Genomic DNA, 18118 nt, shown 5'->3' with positions numbered 1-18118 from the left:
CATATTATTATAATCAAAGCTCTGCACATTGATCAGGCCCATCACTCCTTGGTGCACAGACTCAGAGAAAGCCAAAGCCATTTCATCATGAGGACAAGATAGAACACTCATCTCACATGTCAGAAGAGGACCTGTTCATTTTTCCTAATTTTGCACCAGAGGTGGCTGGGAAATTTATATTCAAAAGTGAAGACTACTGAAATATTCTAGACATAAATATGGCCTGCATAATTTTGGACCACATTTCAGGGAGAGGAAAACTGTAATACAGCAGTAATGCTCTTTATTTTTAAGAATAGCCTGCTATCAAACTCCACCAGGTTTTTTTTTTTAAATTGGCTCAGGTCAATCTTCTTATTATAATAATACATCTTTTTTTTTGGAAATTTGGCTACACTGTAAATGAGACTGAAACTGAAATAGCTGTCTAGTTGTACTGGTTTAATTTAAGTGTGATGTGATCTCTCATTCTAGTTATAGGTTTATTACTAGGCTGGGTCTTTGCTTTTTTGTGCCTTGAAATGTTAGACATTTACTTCTATGAAGGGTACATCATGACTATCTGGCTATTTTTTCCCACCATGTTGCCTCCAGATACAAAGTTATGTTGCTTTTTTTTTTTTTACACACAGCTTTGACTACATGTAGCTGTTGTTCTTTCTTTAGTCAATGTGCACTTTGTGGATCTTGAAATCTAAAGAAAAATGTGACACTTTTGACTTAGACTTATTAACAGCTGATTTAATTAAAGCTACAGGGGCTGCAGGCTCAGACGACTTTAAGGAGAAAACATGAAAAAGGCAAGAAACCCAGTAAAACACTTGACCATTAACTTAGACATGCCTGTGCAAGACCATTCTGACCCCAGTTTAGGTTCGCTAACTAGCCACTTAGATACACTATATTCGCAAATGTTTTGGGACACCCCTCCAAATCATTGAATTCAGGTGTTGTTTTTCAGGTATGCTGAAGCATTAAGAGTTCCTTTCACTGGAACTAAGGGGCCGAGCCCAACCCCTGAATTCAATGATTTGGAACGGTGTCCCAAAACCTTTTGGCAATACAGTGTATTAATAACCACTTGGGTGAGTTTATCAGAATCCTCTCCTGATCTTAGTTTGATGGATGTGATATCTCTGTTAATAGAATTTGTATATCAAATTTATTACATATTAATATGTATGTAAAGGCAAATGCATTTCCAGTGTTGTCTTAAAATCTTTAAATGCAGTTTTCTCCTTGTTTTATTAATGGAGCTAAGCTTTACTTGTGGTTGCAATACCTCCTTGAACATTTCCACATTTGTACTGATACAATCTGGAACAGAAATTACATGATTACAGTATTGACACATATGGGATTGCATAAGTATTTACCCCACTTATGTGAAAACTTACTTAGTTCTTAATTAGTAAACCACATTAGTTCTGGCACAAGCAGCTGTGATGTGGAAGTCAGATAAGTAGTCCAATTAGGTTTTACATTTTAAGGTGAAAAATTAATGATAAAAATATTTTGATCCTTCAAATGTTAGTCAAAACTAGTTTATATATATAATTCCCATAACCTATTATAAGGCTCTGCAGGAGTTATTATTATTATATATATTTTTTGCAATGTTTAATTTCACTGCAGTTTCCCCCCCCCAATAATTTCTGATGATTCTTGCAGTATTTTTGTACTTTTTCCCCCCAGAAAACTACTCAAATTGGCAAAACTACAAACACAGGATTCTTCTTGACCCATGGCCACTAAAGACATAATATAAATATAATTTCTTTCTGTGACAGCGGTGCTTGCTCTTGTGAGCGGAAGAGGGCTTTAGCTGAATGAGTGTTGTGACATCACAATATCTTGTAAATTTCCATGATTGCAAATTTGACTTATGCCAGTGCCACTACTTTGCTGAGAACAGTTCATCACCTAAATAATATCTGGTCAGTGGTAGTTTTATGGTGGTGCCTTAAACTCCATTTCTTGAGTGCATTATGTTTCATACACTCTTATAGTGTGCACAATAATGGGATTGTAAACTCGATCATACTGTTCCAAAGTAATGCCTCTTAGAAGATGGCAATGCAATGCATAAACAGTCTGAGAATGAGAGATCAGCATGATTTTGTCAACTGATTAACAGGATATGCTTATGTAACACACAGACATTTCAAAACAGACACATACACAGAGATAACACAGAGGCATGTTGATGCAGCAGCTGTATTTGGGTATAAAGGCAATGCTCCAGTGTGTGTGTGTGTGTGTGTGTGTGTGTGTGTGTGTTTCAGTGTAAAAAAAAGTTTCAAATATAGTAAAGCTATAGAAATAAACAAAAACCCAATAATAAGAAACTCAATAATCACAAACCCTGCCCACCAAAAGATCAGTGTGTGTGTGCGTGTGTGTATACATATCTGTACGCTCACACTGCAAAGCTGGGTACACACACATGTATCAAAAGGCAATTTGGTCTAAACAGAAACATCATTATTTATATCTAGTTGATTATTTATATCCATTCAAAGAGCTGGAAGTTGATTCCCCAAAAAAAGAGCTGATTACCTGATTCCAGGCATTGGGAATGAAAAGGGATTTCAAGTCAGTTCCACATGTTAAAATGATTCAGCTCAAATTCACACAGGACATAGTGCAAGAACGTGTACTTTCCAACTATTAACATTGGACAAATGCCTTTTTCCTTGGCAAACATGTACAAGTACTCTGGCAGTATTTCACTTTAGAGAAAACAAGAAAGAAAAAAAATCAAATTTGTGATAAAATGTTGCCAATGCCTTGAAACAGAGGAACTGAGAAGAGTCAGGTACACAATTCGGGCTTTAAACAAAACAAACAAAAAAAATAATAATTGTCAAGGACATGCAGCCTAAAAGATTGTGTGGACCACTTGGAATCAATGGAATTATTTCAATTTGGTTAAACTGGAAAGTGTTGCAATGGCATTTGAATCAAGCTTTGCATAGTGACTATGTGATTGTGTTCATGAGGCACAAAGTGCCTTATTTAGTGTTTATTTTATGTAATACAATTATGAAATCCCCCTGAGTGTGTGTGTGTGTGTGTATGTGTGAGTGAGTGTGTATGCGTGTGTCTCTATCCATCAGCTCATTAGCATCACAGTGTGTCTGGTTACACTACTCAATTATTGTTGGTTTGTATTATCAGGTTTGATTATTATCTGGCAGTCAGCATGTCAACAACCCTCTCTAGTCTGGAGCACATGACATCAATCATTCTTACAGTGTACACCATTGTCACTCTAAGCAGCTCCGGATAAAAGTGTTTGCTGAAAGAATATAAGCGTATGTAGACTAAATCACATCACCATCCTGAGAGACTACACGGCTGTACAGAGGCAAAAATGTTCTCAACTTTATACAAATAAGTCCATCTAGAAACACTAGGAACCTGTCAGGCTCATCAGAGAACATGATTTCCTTACACAAATCCATTTAAGCATCCGCTTCAACACTGCTTGGCCTGCAAGGCTGTCTACATGGCTAGCTAATTTATATCTATCTATCCCAACAGGCAGCTAATGTTAAATAAAAAATAAAAAAAATCAGTGTTTCTAGATATAATGCAAATCCGTGTTGTTTCTCAAATTTCAGATCACGTACTTCCATGGTGAACACTGGGAAAATCAGTGAGATGTAGTGTACTATTAATACCTGGATGGTGTGCTAAAACTGAGCAGGAATGACAGTGTTGCACACCAGATACTTTTCACGCGTGATGGTTGCAGTCTGCCCTAAGCAACAGAACGGACAGAGCCAACAAAGGCCTTTATGGTTTCAAATTTTCATAATGGCCAAGAGGAATGCCATTACACCACAATTGCAAATGAAGAGAAAAGAGCTGTAGAGGGAGTTCTGGCACAGCTTAATAATGTGAGGTGCCACATGACGGAGAGTCGTTTGGGTTTAGTGAAAAAGCACTAGTGTTTGATTTGGGTTGCTTGCTGACAAATGTCCAGGTGCTACATAGTGTAGTAATATAGTGCATGGTGCATGATTTGAGACAGAGCCCTGAAATGAGGAAAAACCTCCACTGAAGCTACCTCGCCTGCCTGCTTGCTAGTTCCAGAATACAGTTCACTAGTGAATTATGGCACAGATGCCTACTACTATTTACATGACATAATATTTAGCTGTGCTGTTTAAGAGCAGCACACAGTCTTGCATTTGGCTGTACTCTCGAACAACACAGACCAGTTAGAGTCATGAAGAGACATGCATACACTTCCTGTCTGTGGACAAGTGCAACTCTGGTGTGATTGCAGATTGAGTGAGAGTGCGAGTGTGTGTGTGTGAGAGAGAGAGAGAGTGAGAATGAGAATGTGTGTGCTCACTGAGCTTTTTACAGTAACTGGTCTTAATTACATACACATTTCATTAACCCCCAAGGGTGGTTTAAACTTTTCTGAGTACGCCATGATTATGATGATGATGATGATGATGATGATGATGATGGGGAAAATAAAATAAAGACTAAATGATTAAAAATGAAAATCAATATCAAGCTGAATGGATTAAGTCCCTGCATATGTGTGTGTGTATGTGTGTGAGAGAGTGAGAGAGAGAGAGAGAGAGAGAGAGAGAAAGAAAGAGAGAGAGAGTATGAGAGAGGGACTATGTGCTTCTTCTCTGTAACTCCTGAATGATTGCTGTGAAGAGAAAAAACACAATCAGTATTAATGTGATGGGAATCACCTCACAAACTCATACATTACAGCATCATCACTCACAGTGAGTGTTCCCATTTTTACTGCAACTGCTAGCGCAGATTTTTTTTTATTGTAACAAATATGTTTGAAATGTTACTGGAAGAAACGTTACGTTTGCAGACAAGCATTTACATTCATTTAAATTCACCTGTTAATCCAAATGAATTTAGTCTTTTACATTTAATGAACACATCACTAGTGTGATAAATTTTCCCTAAAACACTAGTGTTGTATCTCTAATTGTTGACTGTTTTGGAGTATTAATACCCAGTTTTCCTATAACAGCTATTGTTCAAATGTTGAAGGCTCTTCTAGATTAGTTAGTGCTTTCTGAACATAATGTCAGTTTTGGATTTCAGCCCATGACAACCAAGGTAACAGTGGAAAGCTTTACGATACGGACCTCAGCAGTGTCTTCGCCTCACGGTGCGTGAAATCACTCAAGACTTTATGGTTTTGAATCGGAAGCATGATAGACAGGGGTGTTTAGGCTGTGACGTGCGATCTAATGGATAGCGCATGTATGTTAGATTTGCAGTGAATGTGTGAACACGAACGTTCACACTACTGCTGTGCATGCAGAGTGATGGGGTGAAGTGTAAATCAGGCATCTATGCTTCAGGTCCAGCAACTAAACACTTCCCACACAACTAATAAGTCAGTGCAGGCAATAATTGGTTTGTTTTTAAAATCACTTGTGTTACACAAAGTATGTTACTAATATAATTAACTTATTCAAATGTTACAGTAGTTCTTTATTATAAAACTTTGGGTTCACAGGAAAATCATTTAGGTTTATATGCCACAAGCATGTTTCGAGCGTAAATTATTTTAAGTAACGTACTAAATTATTTCAACTGCTAATTAGACCAGTAGATTAGTCATTGACTGTTCTGGGTGATGCAGTATCTTGTTGCACGTTTTTAGGGTTTCTATGTGATCATTGTTCCTGGAATTAATTCTAATATAGACACTGTGTCCATCACATACTGCTGTCCATCACAACACATGTTTTAATTTGTGCCTTTACCTCCAATGATTTCATCCTTGACTTTCTGCAGCTCTTTCCTCACTTCCTCCAGCAGCTCCTGCAACACACACACACTTACACTTGAAATAACAAATAATCAAATATAACATGACTGTCAAAGACATCAATGATGATGAAACATACTGCAGCACTACAACAAGCTCCAACACATCCTGTTAGTACTTCAGTTGATGTAACGAATGAGTGAGCTGAGATTGATCAAGCACATGAACATAGCTAGTTACTGTAGGTTCTCTATAGATCATTTCTAAATTACCCTAGAAAATTTGCTAACAATTCTTTGAATTGGCGCATATGGTCATGTTACTCAGACTTTTAAAGCAATGGACACTAAATGTACGAGATGTCTGACCACAGCACAATGTTTACCTATTGATATTAATTCATTTTACAGCACAGGAAGGAAGCAGTATGGCTAGTATACCAGTATACCAGTATGGCTGTAAATGGGGGGGGGGTCACATAGAAAACTGAATAATGTACAGAATAATGGCCACAACGTTATTTAGGACTGGACATTTGGACATCGCTGTGTTTGTCATGAGTGTGATTCGTATCTGACCTGCTTGACTCTCTCCAGCTCAGACTCCTCTCCACTCTCACCGTCATTGGATGAGCCAGCTGTTTTCAGCCTGATGGATAGAGAGAGGATGTAATGAAGGAAACATAACTGTCATGATGAGATTGCAGAAGGGAACCCAGAGAAGGGAAGGGAAAGATAGGAAAGGGGGAAAAATAATGTTAAATGCTTTGAAGAAAATGCAGAAAAGTTTTGCTTCAGATAAACCCATCTCAAAGCGAACAGAACAATTCGTTTTTGTTATTTTATATCTGCAATTGTGACTGGCTGCGAGTCACGTAAGACTTACAACCAATATTGGACTGCAGCAAATACTTAGACTACATTCACACATACAGTGGCATAGTGATCGGAGATCATTTATTTTCAATGAGAGCTGACGACTTGAGTGACAGCAATCATTGATGTCCAGATGTGGGCATGTCCAACATGGCATAGTTGAGAAAAGTTAAACTTTATGCAAATATGGAGCGGCTTGGTGCAGCAACTACCGGTGAGATTGAAGACAGTAGAGCGTATGTGATCCGTGCAAAGAGCACACTGCTTCTCCTTCATCTTGTATGGCATGATGCAGCTGAATTGTTTTACACAAACACAAAATCTCCCTCCAGAAGGTTTCATTTTAGCGGGCAAAAATTTGTGATTGCTAGTTGTGCCACCCACTTTTAGAAGTTAATACTTTGTGAAACAGTCATAGGAACGGCTTCTGGCCACTTCGATATGTAGTGATCGCTGTAGGCGTGAATATAGTGTAATAAAGATTCCAATTCTAATTATAATTCAGGTCTGACATTTGATCTGACTCATTCTCAGACCTCAGCTCATAATATACTCCCTGTGAGCACACTGTCCTTGTGTTTCTGTAAGAACAGTTCTAAACTGCTCACAAAAAACTAGTAAACTCTGATGCATGATTAAATATGCCGTTTATGTTTCTGTATCAGACCAGTGACTCTGAAATGGGTTTTTCTGACAACTGCAAAGTCATAATAAATGAAGTCATTCCAGTGGCACATCAGGGAACTGCAGAAAAATTCAAATGAGCACCAATGAACACCCAGCAAACACAGCTGACCATCGACGTACACCGTAACCCAACCTGAAACTACAGAAAATAAAGAAGTATATAAATATGTTAGTCATAAATACAAGGTGCAGCCAAAATGATGTTCCAAAGAGCTTGTTAGTCAGCAAAGAGAAGCTCATACAGCAACATCAATACATGGGGCTTGATGATGCACTGCAGCAAAGCTGGGGAGGGGGTCAACAGCGAGTGTGCATGTGTGTGTGCGTCTGTGTGTGTGGAGGTTTACATGTTGTTAGTGTACCTGGGTGTTAGAGCAGTGAAGGCGGGAGAATCCAGACCTCGGGTAACAGAGTTATTCCTGTACGAAACACAAACTATGTATACATATGTATATATACACACACACACACACACACACACACACACACAAGACTAAACGATAATCAGGTGACGGGACAAAGAGGCTGTTAAGTTGCATTAACCCTATTAACATCTCTGGTCAGCCACTGATGTTCTTCTGTGCCCTACGAAAAGACCATTTAATAAAACAGTACAGCAGAAATAAACGCTGGGAAATTCTGCCTCACCTGGGCATGGTAGCGCTCTTCTCCCACGGCCTCCTTAACGTGTCTAATAACACAAAACACACAACAAAGCCATGAGCAAGAGAAAGCTGGTGGCTAACAAAGTTTAGCTTATTGCATATAACACACACACTTGAAAATTTGTGAACCCCTTGAGCAGTTCAGAGTTTTTTGTTGTTTTACCATAATTTTACAATTTTATCACCAGTATTTTATATATTAAATGTCAGATGTATGTTTATCAATTGCATGTGTTTGTTTAGAGGGAGTAGTGTGAGTAGCCAAAAAACCTACATGAAAGATGGAATAAGTGTGTGTGCAAAATTAAGTGAACCCCCAGCTGCATTGGTAAAGTCAAGTGGTTAACAGATTCAGGTGAAACACATTTGGGTGCTAAATTAATCAGTTAAGCAGATTAATCAAGTTAGATATCGTTAGGAAAGGGGATGGGCAACACTGAGAGGAACCAAAACCACTGTAGTGCCAAGGTGTACCCACAAAGACCAACAATGCTAAGAGGAAAGGAGATATCTGAGGAAATCATGAAGGTAGTGACAGCCTGTCAGTCCTGGGAAGGCTATTAGACCATCTCCAAAAGATTCCAACTCCATCCATCCACAGTAAGACAAATCATCTACAAATGGAGGGCATTCAACAAAAGCAATCAAGAAAAAACACCAAGGAATGGCTTAACAGAAAGAAGATTCGTATTCTGGATTGGCCGAGTCAAAGTCCGGACCTCAATCCAGTCAAAATGTTGTGGCTAGACCTGAAGCAGGCGGGACATGTCAAGTCCCTCCAATCTCTCTCATCTGGCTGAGTTCTGAAAGGAGGAGTGGGCAAAAATCCCCAAAGGCAGATGTGAGAGACTGGTCAGTGGTTACAGAAGATGTTTAGTTGAAGTAATGGCTGCAAAAAAGCTGCCACACGCTACTAAATAAAATGGTTCACATACTTCTACACAAGTCAAAATTGCAGTTTTTGTGCGATAAACCACTTAAATAATGACAATATATCTTTTTATTTGTTTGTTTGTGTCCATCATTTGGAAAGTCTGCTTTACAAACTGGGCTTTGGATGTACACACAAAAACATTGTTTTTGTGCAAACCCCCACCCCCAAAAAAACAATGACCATATATGGAGGGTTCACAAACTTTCAAGCAGCACTGTATGCACACACACCCATGCGCACACACACCCATGCGCACACGCGCACACACACACACACACTGATCTTACCGCTTTGGCCTTGAGACTCAGAATCATCCTGAAAAGCAATAGAGAGAGATCAATAACTTCTTTGCTGAAACATTACTGCAGCCTTCACTCGCGTTGTTAACTTATGCTGTAAATTTACAGTTTAAATAAAAAATAAAAATAATCTCACACAACTTTCAGCCACATCTCATCTCATCAACCACCTTCATAAACCACTTCCAAGCTAGCATTAACTACAGTCATAATTAAAGTAGCACCCCCCACCACCACCACCACCTCACACCCACAAACATCAACAAACTCACATTACTAGGCTCTTCTGTCTTTGGGGCTGGAGGAGCTTTCTCCCCTTTATCTGCTGCTTTCCTCCTGGAAACACATGCACATTTAATGTAATTAATACTTTGCTGAGCGGAGAAAATGACCATGGATAGAAGTTTATTCCTAACTGCTAACCGTACCCGTTAACATAGTGTGTGTGTGTGTGTTTGTTATGTACCGTCGTGCAAGTATGGCACTCATCTCTCCCATCAGGTCTCCCCCTCCTCCACTAGGCCCAGACCCACTGGAGCGGCTCAAGTCAGGTTTACTAGGAGCAGGAGCAGGAGCAGAGGCAGAAGGAGCTGCAGTACCACCTTCATCCTGCTGAGGGCAACACACACACTTCAGTACAATACAAAGAGAATGGCAAACAGAAACACACCCACTTTAAGACAGTGCTATAACCACAATGCATCCTATCATATTTATTAGCAAAAGTTCATTTGTTTCATACCTTGGCAACTTTGCGTAGTTTTGCTCCTGCAAGAGCAGCGGCAAGTCCTCCTCCACCTCCTAAACCTCCTCCACCTCCCCCACCCGAGGAAGAGGGAAGGGGTGGTGGTGGAGGTGCACCTCCACCACACGGTGGGGGCCCTGGTGGTGGTGGGGGTCCACCTCCAACAGAGGGAGGGGGGCCGGGTGGAGGAGGTGGAGCAGGGGGAGCTGGTGGGCCTCCGGGGGCAAGAGGAGGTGCAGGAGGTATCATCACTGTAAAATAAATACAAATCAATGTGTGTCCATTGACCACTATGTTAAATGCCTTTTTCATAATAAATGGTTATAGACACATATTGGTCTGCTTGTTTCTTTGCAGCTTGTGCATATCTAATCCTAATCACATCAAGAACCACAGAGAAAAACAAAAGTGAACTGCAGATATGAATTTACTTCCTGCCAGCAGCGTGAGAGAGTGATTAAAAGATTTAACATGATTCTTGAAGTGCATTCATTTCCCACTCTGCCTTGGGCTCACAGGCTGGACTGCACAGAGCAGAGAACTACACAGAGCTCATCATCTTCATCACTAGTTTAAATGTGCTTATTATTTCGGTTATCCTTCAGCTAGCTCATCTACCTATAAACGACTGATTAGTCCTGGAAGTTAACCCGATTAGCTTAGTAGAGTATCCACATGATGAGTTTGTATAAAACAAATGGAAAAGAAATGAGAACACCAAGCAGCCAGCACTATGTAACATCACACTATCTAATTATCTGACTAAAGAGAACACTTTGGTAATCAGGTTGTTAAAATAATATTTAATTAAAAGGTGCAGGAACCCTGGATCATGTGTGTTAAGACAAGACCTGCTCTAACTGAACAAGCACAGTTAGACAATTAGAAACGGTCACATTTACACTGACCAGAAGCAGCCTGTCGCTCTCTCTCCAGTCTTTCTCTCTCTTGTCTCTCTCTTTCTTGTCTTTCTCTCTCCTGTTGCTCCAGTCTCTGTTGCTCCAATCTGCCACAGGAAATAACATGTGTTACACACACATACATGCTCACACACATGAATGCTCCATTGTGGGGCACATTATATCCAGGAGGTCCAACATAGTTGAGAGAATCAATATATACAGAACATTAATTAAACAAAAAAAGGAGACATTTGTTGATTACAAAAGTATTCACTGGCCTTGTGTCAATACTTGGAAAAACTACTGGCTGCAAATAAAGCTGCAAGTCTTCTGGGATAGGCCTCCATCACCTCTGTACATATAGATCCTGAAAGTTCTCATCCTTCTGTGACATTGGATGTTCAGTGTGACTTGCCACAGATGCTCAAATGGATTCAAGACTGGGCTTTCACTGGGTCAGTCTAACATTCAGATACTTGGTTTTGAACCATTCAAGTGTTTGTGAGGGTGTTAAGGGCTGTGGTCCTGGTGGAAGGTGAAGCTCTGCCTCAGTCTCAAGTCTCTTACAGACTGGAACAATCTTTCTTCTATGGTTACCCTGTATGGCACCATCCTTAACTGACCAGATTTCCAGTCATGGTTTACTAAAAGCATACCCAAGCATGGTGGTGGTATCATCATGCTTAACATTGGAGATGCTCAGAGCGCACTCAGGGAGTGTTTAGTATCTGTCAAATATTGGGCTTTGTGTCAAGGCCAACATGTTAGGACTATTCTTTCTATATATTAATAATGGATTTAATGATGCTCTTTGGAATGTTTCATGTTTGGCACATTTTTTTTCCAACCAAACCTTGACCCCCCCCTAATACTTTTTGAAAGCATACCTTTGCCCTGAAGCTTTGAAAGCTTCTTGATCTTCATGATGCTGCTTGTTTGACTTGTTTAGGGGTTTTCACAGCAATGAGTGTGAATACTTTTACAGCTGCATGTAATATACTAATGATAATACATCATATAATAATATATAGATGCATTTTTATATATTTATTTTGTAATTATAATTTTTTTTTTTTTAGCTATATTGATTGACCATCCCACTTCACTATTATGGCCTATTTTGTGGCCATGTCATTCAATGCCAGTGAAGTCATTTTATAGATTAGAGTTGAAATATGTAGACTGCTCCGTCAACGTCAACATCACTTGTCCTGTGTTGGAAACTTTTTCCTTGTCGAAGCAGAGACCAGGAGACGTTGGGATATCTTTCAAGCAGAAATTACTCTTTATTGAGAACTCACTGTGCGTCGCTGTAGTCATCCAAGTCTGACTATAGTTTCAGCACTGTAGAATTTATACTTTTCCAGGGGGAGGGATACATAGAGGTGGAGACAATCTAAACAAAGCATGCAACTGCAGTACAGGAATCAGCCCAGTAACGGAATTTCCTCAGCCCTGAGCTCATCAGCATAACAGTGTTGTTCAAATGCATAGGTGCTAATCCAATCAGCCTGACAGTATCACCCAGACCTTCACATTATCACAGAGACAAAGGCACAGCCTGGCCTTGAGATTAGCATTCACATTTAACCTGGGACCCTGCCCGGTGGTCAGGAAGTACATAAAGACAAAAGGTTAATGTCTCAGACACCTGGGCTGCCAGACTTGATCTTCTTAGAAGGTCATCTTTACCTTAAAATGTAAAACCCAATGTACATAACTTTTTACTTTATATACTATTACGTTGGAACCTAGATTTAACATTTTATAAATTTGTAATCCAACACCTGCATATATTGTGATCACATCATAAAGCCTGGTATAGTAAAGATGGTCATTAATGACATGCTAACATATTTTCTGTCTGGTAAGCAACAAATAAATCTTACAGAGAAATATTTAGTCTGTGTAATAAATTTGATAAAATCTAATATAATCTAATTTGATAATGAGTTTTGTATACACTCTAAATGGTCAAACATTCAATGAATCAATGAATTATTAATTAAACTATTCAAATGTTGCTAAAGCATGCCTAAAGACATTAGATATTGTATTTGATATTTTCATTTGTTATTATATTTTTCTATATGATCGGGGTGAAAAATCAGCATCATTGGTCACCTATGAGTTATAAAAAACTACACGATATTGGAAAGTTCCTGTGGGTGAATATTGACACAAGGCTCAGTATCTGCCTAATTATAACTCAATGTTCAAATGAATCTCAGTATACCTTCTTTGCTGTTCCAGCTCCTCTTGGGTTGGTCCATTTACCATACGGGGGCCTAGAGAATATCCTACAAAAAACAACCAACCAGTTTCATCATCATCTGTGCGGTTTGTGAAAAAATGATGATAATGTCTCTACATGTTTTTATATTGCAAAACACCACCACACCCTCTAGGTCATGCATGTTTAAACTTTTTTTCCCCCCCTGTAAGAGCCACTTCCTAGTTATTTGAAAAATTCCCACAATTTCTTTGGCAGCAATAGATGAAGCCAATAGCAAACCAAATATGAATGTGTAATTACAATGGTGTGTTAATAAAACGTCATCTAACCTCTTAAAACAAGTGAGTGAGTATAGTGCATGTCCTGGTTATATCTCAGAAATGACAGAACCACTGAGGTCTCAAGCATAATAAACTATTTTTACTTATTGTACATGTCTTAATGAAATAAGATAACATTAACTAAGAATTAGGCTAAACAAAAAAATCAACATAAAATTCATTTGCTGCTATTGTACATGCTGTTTTTCTACCTAACTTTCTGTGAAGTTTACATTTATCTTCATGCTTATGTACATGTTTACATCTATCTTCAGCTTATTTGCACCTTGAATATATTTGTATATTAATAGAATTCACTGTTTACACTTACTCATATATATCCAATCAGAAGTTCAATTTATTTTTCACTGGTTTATTTATATCTATTTATTATAAGTATACTACTGGTACCGTCACAAATCTGTTCTTTAAGTAACTGTAAGTACAATGTTAATACTGACGAGAGAAGAGAAACGGTATTTCGATTCCTCTGTATGTCTGCACATATGGTGCTATTGACAATAAAGAAAACCTTAAACCTTATTAAAAAATAATAAAATAGCACATATTTTGGCTTCAAAAACATTGTATTGAAGCCGCGTGCAACCTTGTGCCCGTTAAAATTCTTCCACAGAGCATTTTTTTTTCTCTAGAATTGTAAATCTCATTTGATGAAATGTGGCGATTATGCATATATATATAATAATCTGCAACATTAACAGGAAAGCCTTTATCCATTAGCTGAGGCTGCACTGCAAATGCAAACACCACATAGTCTGTTATTCCTGACTCATTACTATGCTATTTATGGGTATTGGTGAAGCTACTGCTGTTCGTGGTTTACCTCCGTCAGCACTGAGCACTTCCAGAGCATGCATCATGCCACTGGCGAAGAGCGCGGCATCCTCCTTACTGCCGAAGTTTAGACCCCAAACTTGCCGTGCATCTCGCCACTGATGGAAATTGGGCGTGGCCTGATTGTATTTCAGCCCTTTCACGAGTGGACAGTTCATCACCACCTGGAAACAGCAGAATGAATCCACCAATCAGAGCTCACACTGGTTTTTCTAAAGCATATTTATTACATACAGTAGAGAATCAGCAGCTAACCAGAGACACAACAGCAGGCAACCAGCAGATGGCACCACTATAGCTGAGAGTCAAGAAAGGAGAGCGATATAGAGTCAAGAGAGCTTCATCTGTAATGTGCTGACTGTTCACTTATCTGTTTGCTCTGTTTTACAGTTCAGCATTCCAGACAGAGAGAAAGACAGTGAGACAGGGCGAACGAGTAAGCGAGAGCGAGACAAAGAAAGAATGTGTGTGTGTGTGTGTTTTATTATTTCTAACCCACAGCCGTGCAGCCCAGCTGAGCAGGAAGAACAAATTAAAAAACAAGTTAGAACCTGTTAGGCAGGGAGAGAAAAGATAGGCAGAGAGATAAAGGTGGTTAAGGGACTTAGGAGAAGAAGAAGATGAGGGAATTCCTAACAGGCACAGGAAGTGGAGTGAATGATTACAGGAAACAGAATAAGGCAGATAGATGCTGACCTCTGGGGAAATGAGAGAGGGGGGTGGGGGGTGGAGAGAGATTATGATGTGAGAGACAGAGAGAGATAGTAGTGGGGGAGCTCAGAACCTTACTCACTGATCTTCTCTACAGTATTAGCGGACCTGATACTGGGTCTGACCTGGTTACAGTCAACACAGAAGACTAGCATTTGAACCTTCAGCTCTGTGTGCGCGCACATGCGTGTGTGTGTGTGTGTGAGAGAGTGAGAAAAACTATGCGTGTAGGTTGCTAGCCCTTTTGCGATAGGAATGTGTGTAGGTGTTTAACCCTTAATTATTTGAACCCATGGCAGATTTTAGATTCTGAGGAAAATGGGCTGGTCCACATAGTAAATGAGTATCTTTATTTATTTTTATCAAGATGTTATTTTACTAAAAGGGCCAATAAGAAGGCTCTTTGGTTACTATGCTTACAGCTGGAGTAGTATTATTTCCCTAAACTAAATAAGAGAGTGTCTGACAGAGATGCTAAAAGAAAGCTGGGTGTGTGTATGTGGTTATTTTGAACACCCCCAGGGCTGTCTCTGTGCCGATGCTTTTATACATCATGATATTAAGACAAGACTGTTCTTAAAGGTACACTCAAGCATTTTAATCCGACCGCTCTCTACCACAAAATAAAAATATAAAAATCACTCCCTGTGCTGAGGAAAGATCGGAAAAACATTTCTACTCAAATTTCACTAAAGGCACATTTAACTATAGACTCCATTTCTACAAACCGTTTCATTTACACCTCTATTAACAGTACAACAACTGCCCTTAGATTGCTGCAAGATCTTTTTTGGAGAAGCACATCAAAATTATTATCTGTGGTATGGTATTAGGAACGCTAGGATAGTCCTTTAACGGCGTTACGAGGAAAAGGCCTAATACCAGATTTGTTTGATTAAATAAAACTCTACTCTGTCCTGAAATGAGGATGAAAGTGTGTGTAAATCACATCCAGATTAATTAAATCCACTGTTGTTGCCTCCAAATATACACAGGGATTAGAGTGAGAAGGGAAAAAACCCCTCTTTACTAAATTGTTCATCCATCAGTGTAGAAAGACGGCTAGAAAGATCCTAGAGTGACCGCTGTGGCTCATCAGCTACAAAATAACAAGAGGTCTTTATTTGTAGTCGCACAATGTCCACGGTCCTTAAGCTTTACATGACAATAATCTGAATCTCTTTCTCCTCGTCTTCAGAGATAGCAGTGATCCTGTACTCTCTGCTCTATGATCCATCCTCATGCCCTATGTTAAGTTAGTGAAACAGAGTGAAGTCTGGGGTGAGGACGCAGTGTAGATAGCGCTGTTGAAAATTGTGTACTTTGTTTGTTCATGTTGTTCAGTCTTTTGCTCCATCACATCATATTCTGTGATTATGTTGAACACGCTATATGGCCAAAAGCAGCCAGACACTCGACCATCACAGCCACACGGGGTTCAGTGGGGGAGGTCAGGGCTTCGTACTCAAATTCTTTCACCACAAACTTGGCAAGCCATGCCTTCATAGAGCTCGCTCTGTGCACAGGAGCATTGTCATGCTGGAACAAACACATACAAACAATTGTGTGCCTCCAATTTCATGAAAAGAGTTAGGGGAAGAACCACACTTGTGTGTGATGGTCTGATGGTCTCAAACGGGTTTCATGAACATGACAGTGAGTTCTTCTTCTTCAGTGGCCTTCCCAGTCACTGGATCTGAATGCAACAAACACCATGGGGATGTGGTAGAACGGGATATTCACAGCATGAAAGTGCACCTGAAAAACCTGCAGGAACTGTGTGATGTAATCATGCCGACAAAGACCAGAACCTTAAAGGAATGTTTCCAACATCTTGTGGAAGGGCCAGGCCATGAAGAAGGGAGCTTCTAGTCTTAGCATATCGTTCCTAATAAATTTCTAACCTCTCTTCAAACATGCATGAATTTAAAACACCATCATATGGTCTGCCTCAGGCTGATTTATATTTTAAACTTCTGCCAATAAGACATATTTGCGTCGTAATGCAGAGAGGGGGCTCATGGGTAAGCATGGTGTGCACAGATGTGCTAGCCCGCAATCCTCCCCCGAGTTAACTGTGCGTATCTTCGGTGCTGTGTGTCGAGCAGAAGCGGACCAGTTGGCTGAGAGAAGTGTCTGAGTGTATACACAGAAATGGTTTGGTGAAATGTGAGGTTTCTTTCAAGGGATTAATCAAATTGTTATTAATATTGCTTAAGTCAGTGTAGCAATGTTCAAAAGACAATTAAAACATTAAAGTGTAAACAATAACATTTTCCTTTGTCATATCCAGGACTTTCAGTCTATAGTAGTCTGTTAAAAACCTTGGTTCAGACTGGTGTAGTTGATAACATTTCTTCCTCTATGATAAAAAACTCACACTGAACAGCAAGTAGGAACAAACAGAATCAAGTTTCTCCCCTCCTGCATTTCATGCTTGCTGTTGATCATATCACATATTGTATAATGGATTTATTTTGGGAAAACTAAAATCATGATATTGTCTGTTATGTAAAGTAGGAGGCTTTATAACAGCTGTACAGTTTAATCCTGCAGGATCAGACACTTTACCTCCTCTTTATTCTAACAGACTCCAAATAAGATGTAAAGGTGATGTAAACCACAGCAACCTGATGAAAAGCACTTTAGTAAACAAAACTACACCCGTGTTGTCTTCTATTTGTTATGTCATTGTCATAGGTTATGTCTGTAAGATCTGAGAGCGATCTGGACACACACACACACACACACACACACACACACACACACACACACACACACACGGAGAGTGTACCTGCTGGTCAGCCTGCATCTTCCTCCCCACTACTCTGAAGCTGTTGGCGGTGGGGTTGTGGTAGATCTGTACACGACTGAAGGTCTGAGCGCCGGTGCCGGCCGCCACCCAGCGCTTCCCAGCTTCATCGTACACCATCACCGTGGCCCTCGCGTTACACACACTCAGCTCACTGAGAGACAGACAGGCAGAGAGATACAGAAAGGAATAGTGAAGCAAAGAGAGAAAGACGATTAAAAATGATAATTAATAACAACAAGTTATAGATAGTTAAAGATTACAAGTTCAATTTTAGTTTTAATTTTTACTGTACTTATAA

At 39.5% G+C, this 18118-nt stretch overlaps 1 protein-coding gene across 3 annotated transcripts in view; it reads right to left on the bottom strand.

The window, feature by feature from the left end:
• Nucleotides 1-2199: 2199 nt before the first annotated feature.
• The window catches only part of vaspb (vasodilator stimulated phosphoprotein b), a 28745-nt gene continuing 12826 nt past the window's right edge, over nt 2200-18118 (bottom strand). The window contains exons 2-14 of one of the 3 annotated variants that reach the window (XM_058388229.1): nt 17800-17971; nt 14284-14458; nt 13120-13183; nt 10890-10987; nt 9979-10232; nt 9703-9848; nt 9509-9572; nt 9225-9252; nt 7987-8029; nt 7701-7757; nt 6355-6424; nt 5772-5829; nt 2200-4681 (exon numbers count right to left, since the gene is read on the bottom strand). In XM_058388229.1, coding sequence (XP_058244212.1) covers nt 4647-4681; nt 5772-5829; nt 6355-6424; nt 7701-7757; nt 7987-8029; nt 9225-9252; nt 9509-9572; nt 9703-9848; nt 9979-10232; nt 10890-10987; nt 13120-13183; nt 14284-14458; nt 17800-17971 — 1264 coding nt within the window. In that variant the 3' untranslated portion in view covers nt 2200-4646. The remainder of the gene's footprint in view (nt 4682-5771; nt 5830-6354; nt 6425-7700; nt 7758-7986; nt 8030-9224; nt 9253-9508; nt 9573-9702; nt 9849-9978; nt 10233-10889; nt 10988-13119; nt 13184-14283; nt 14459-17799; nt 17972-18118) is intronic. The other 2 variants (XM_058388230.1, XM_058388231.1) reach the window with 2 other exon arrangements.

This window comes from Hemibagrus wyckioides, linkage group LG04, assembly GCF_019097595.1.
Source record: "Hemibagrus wyckioides isolate EC202008001 linkage group LG04, SWU_Hwy_1.0, whole genome shotgun sequence".
NCBI classification, from domain to species: Eukaryota; Metazoa; Chordata; class Actinopteri; order Siluriformes; family Bagridae; genus Hemibagrus; species Hemibagrus wyckioides.
This window is presented reverse-complemented; position numbering and strand designations above follow the sequence as displayed.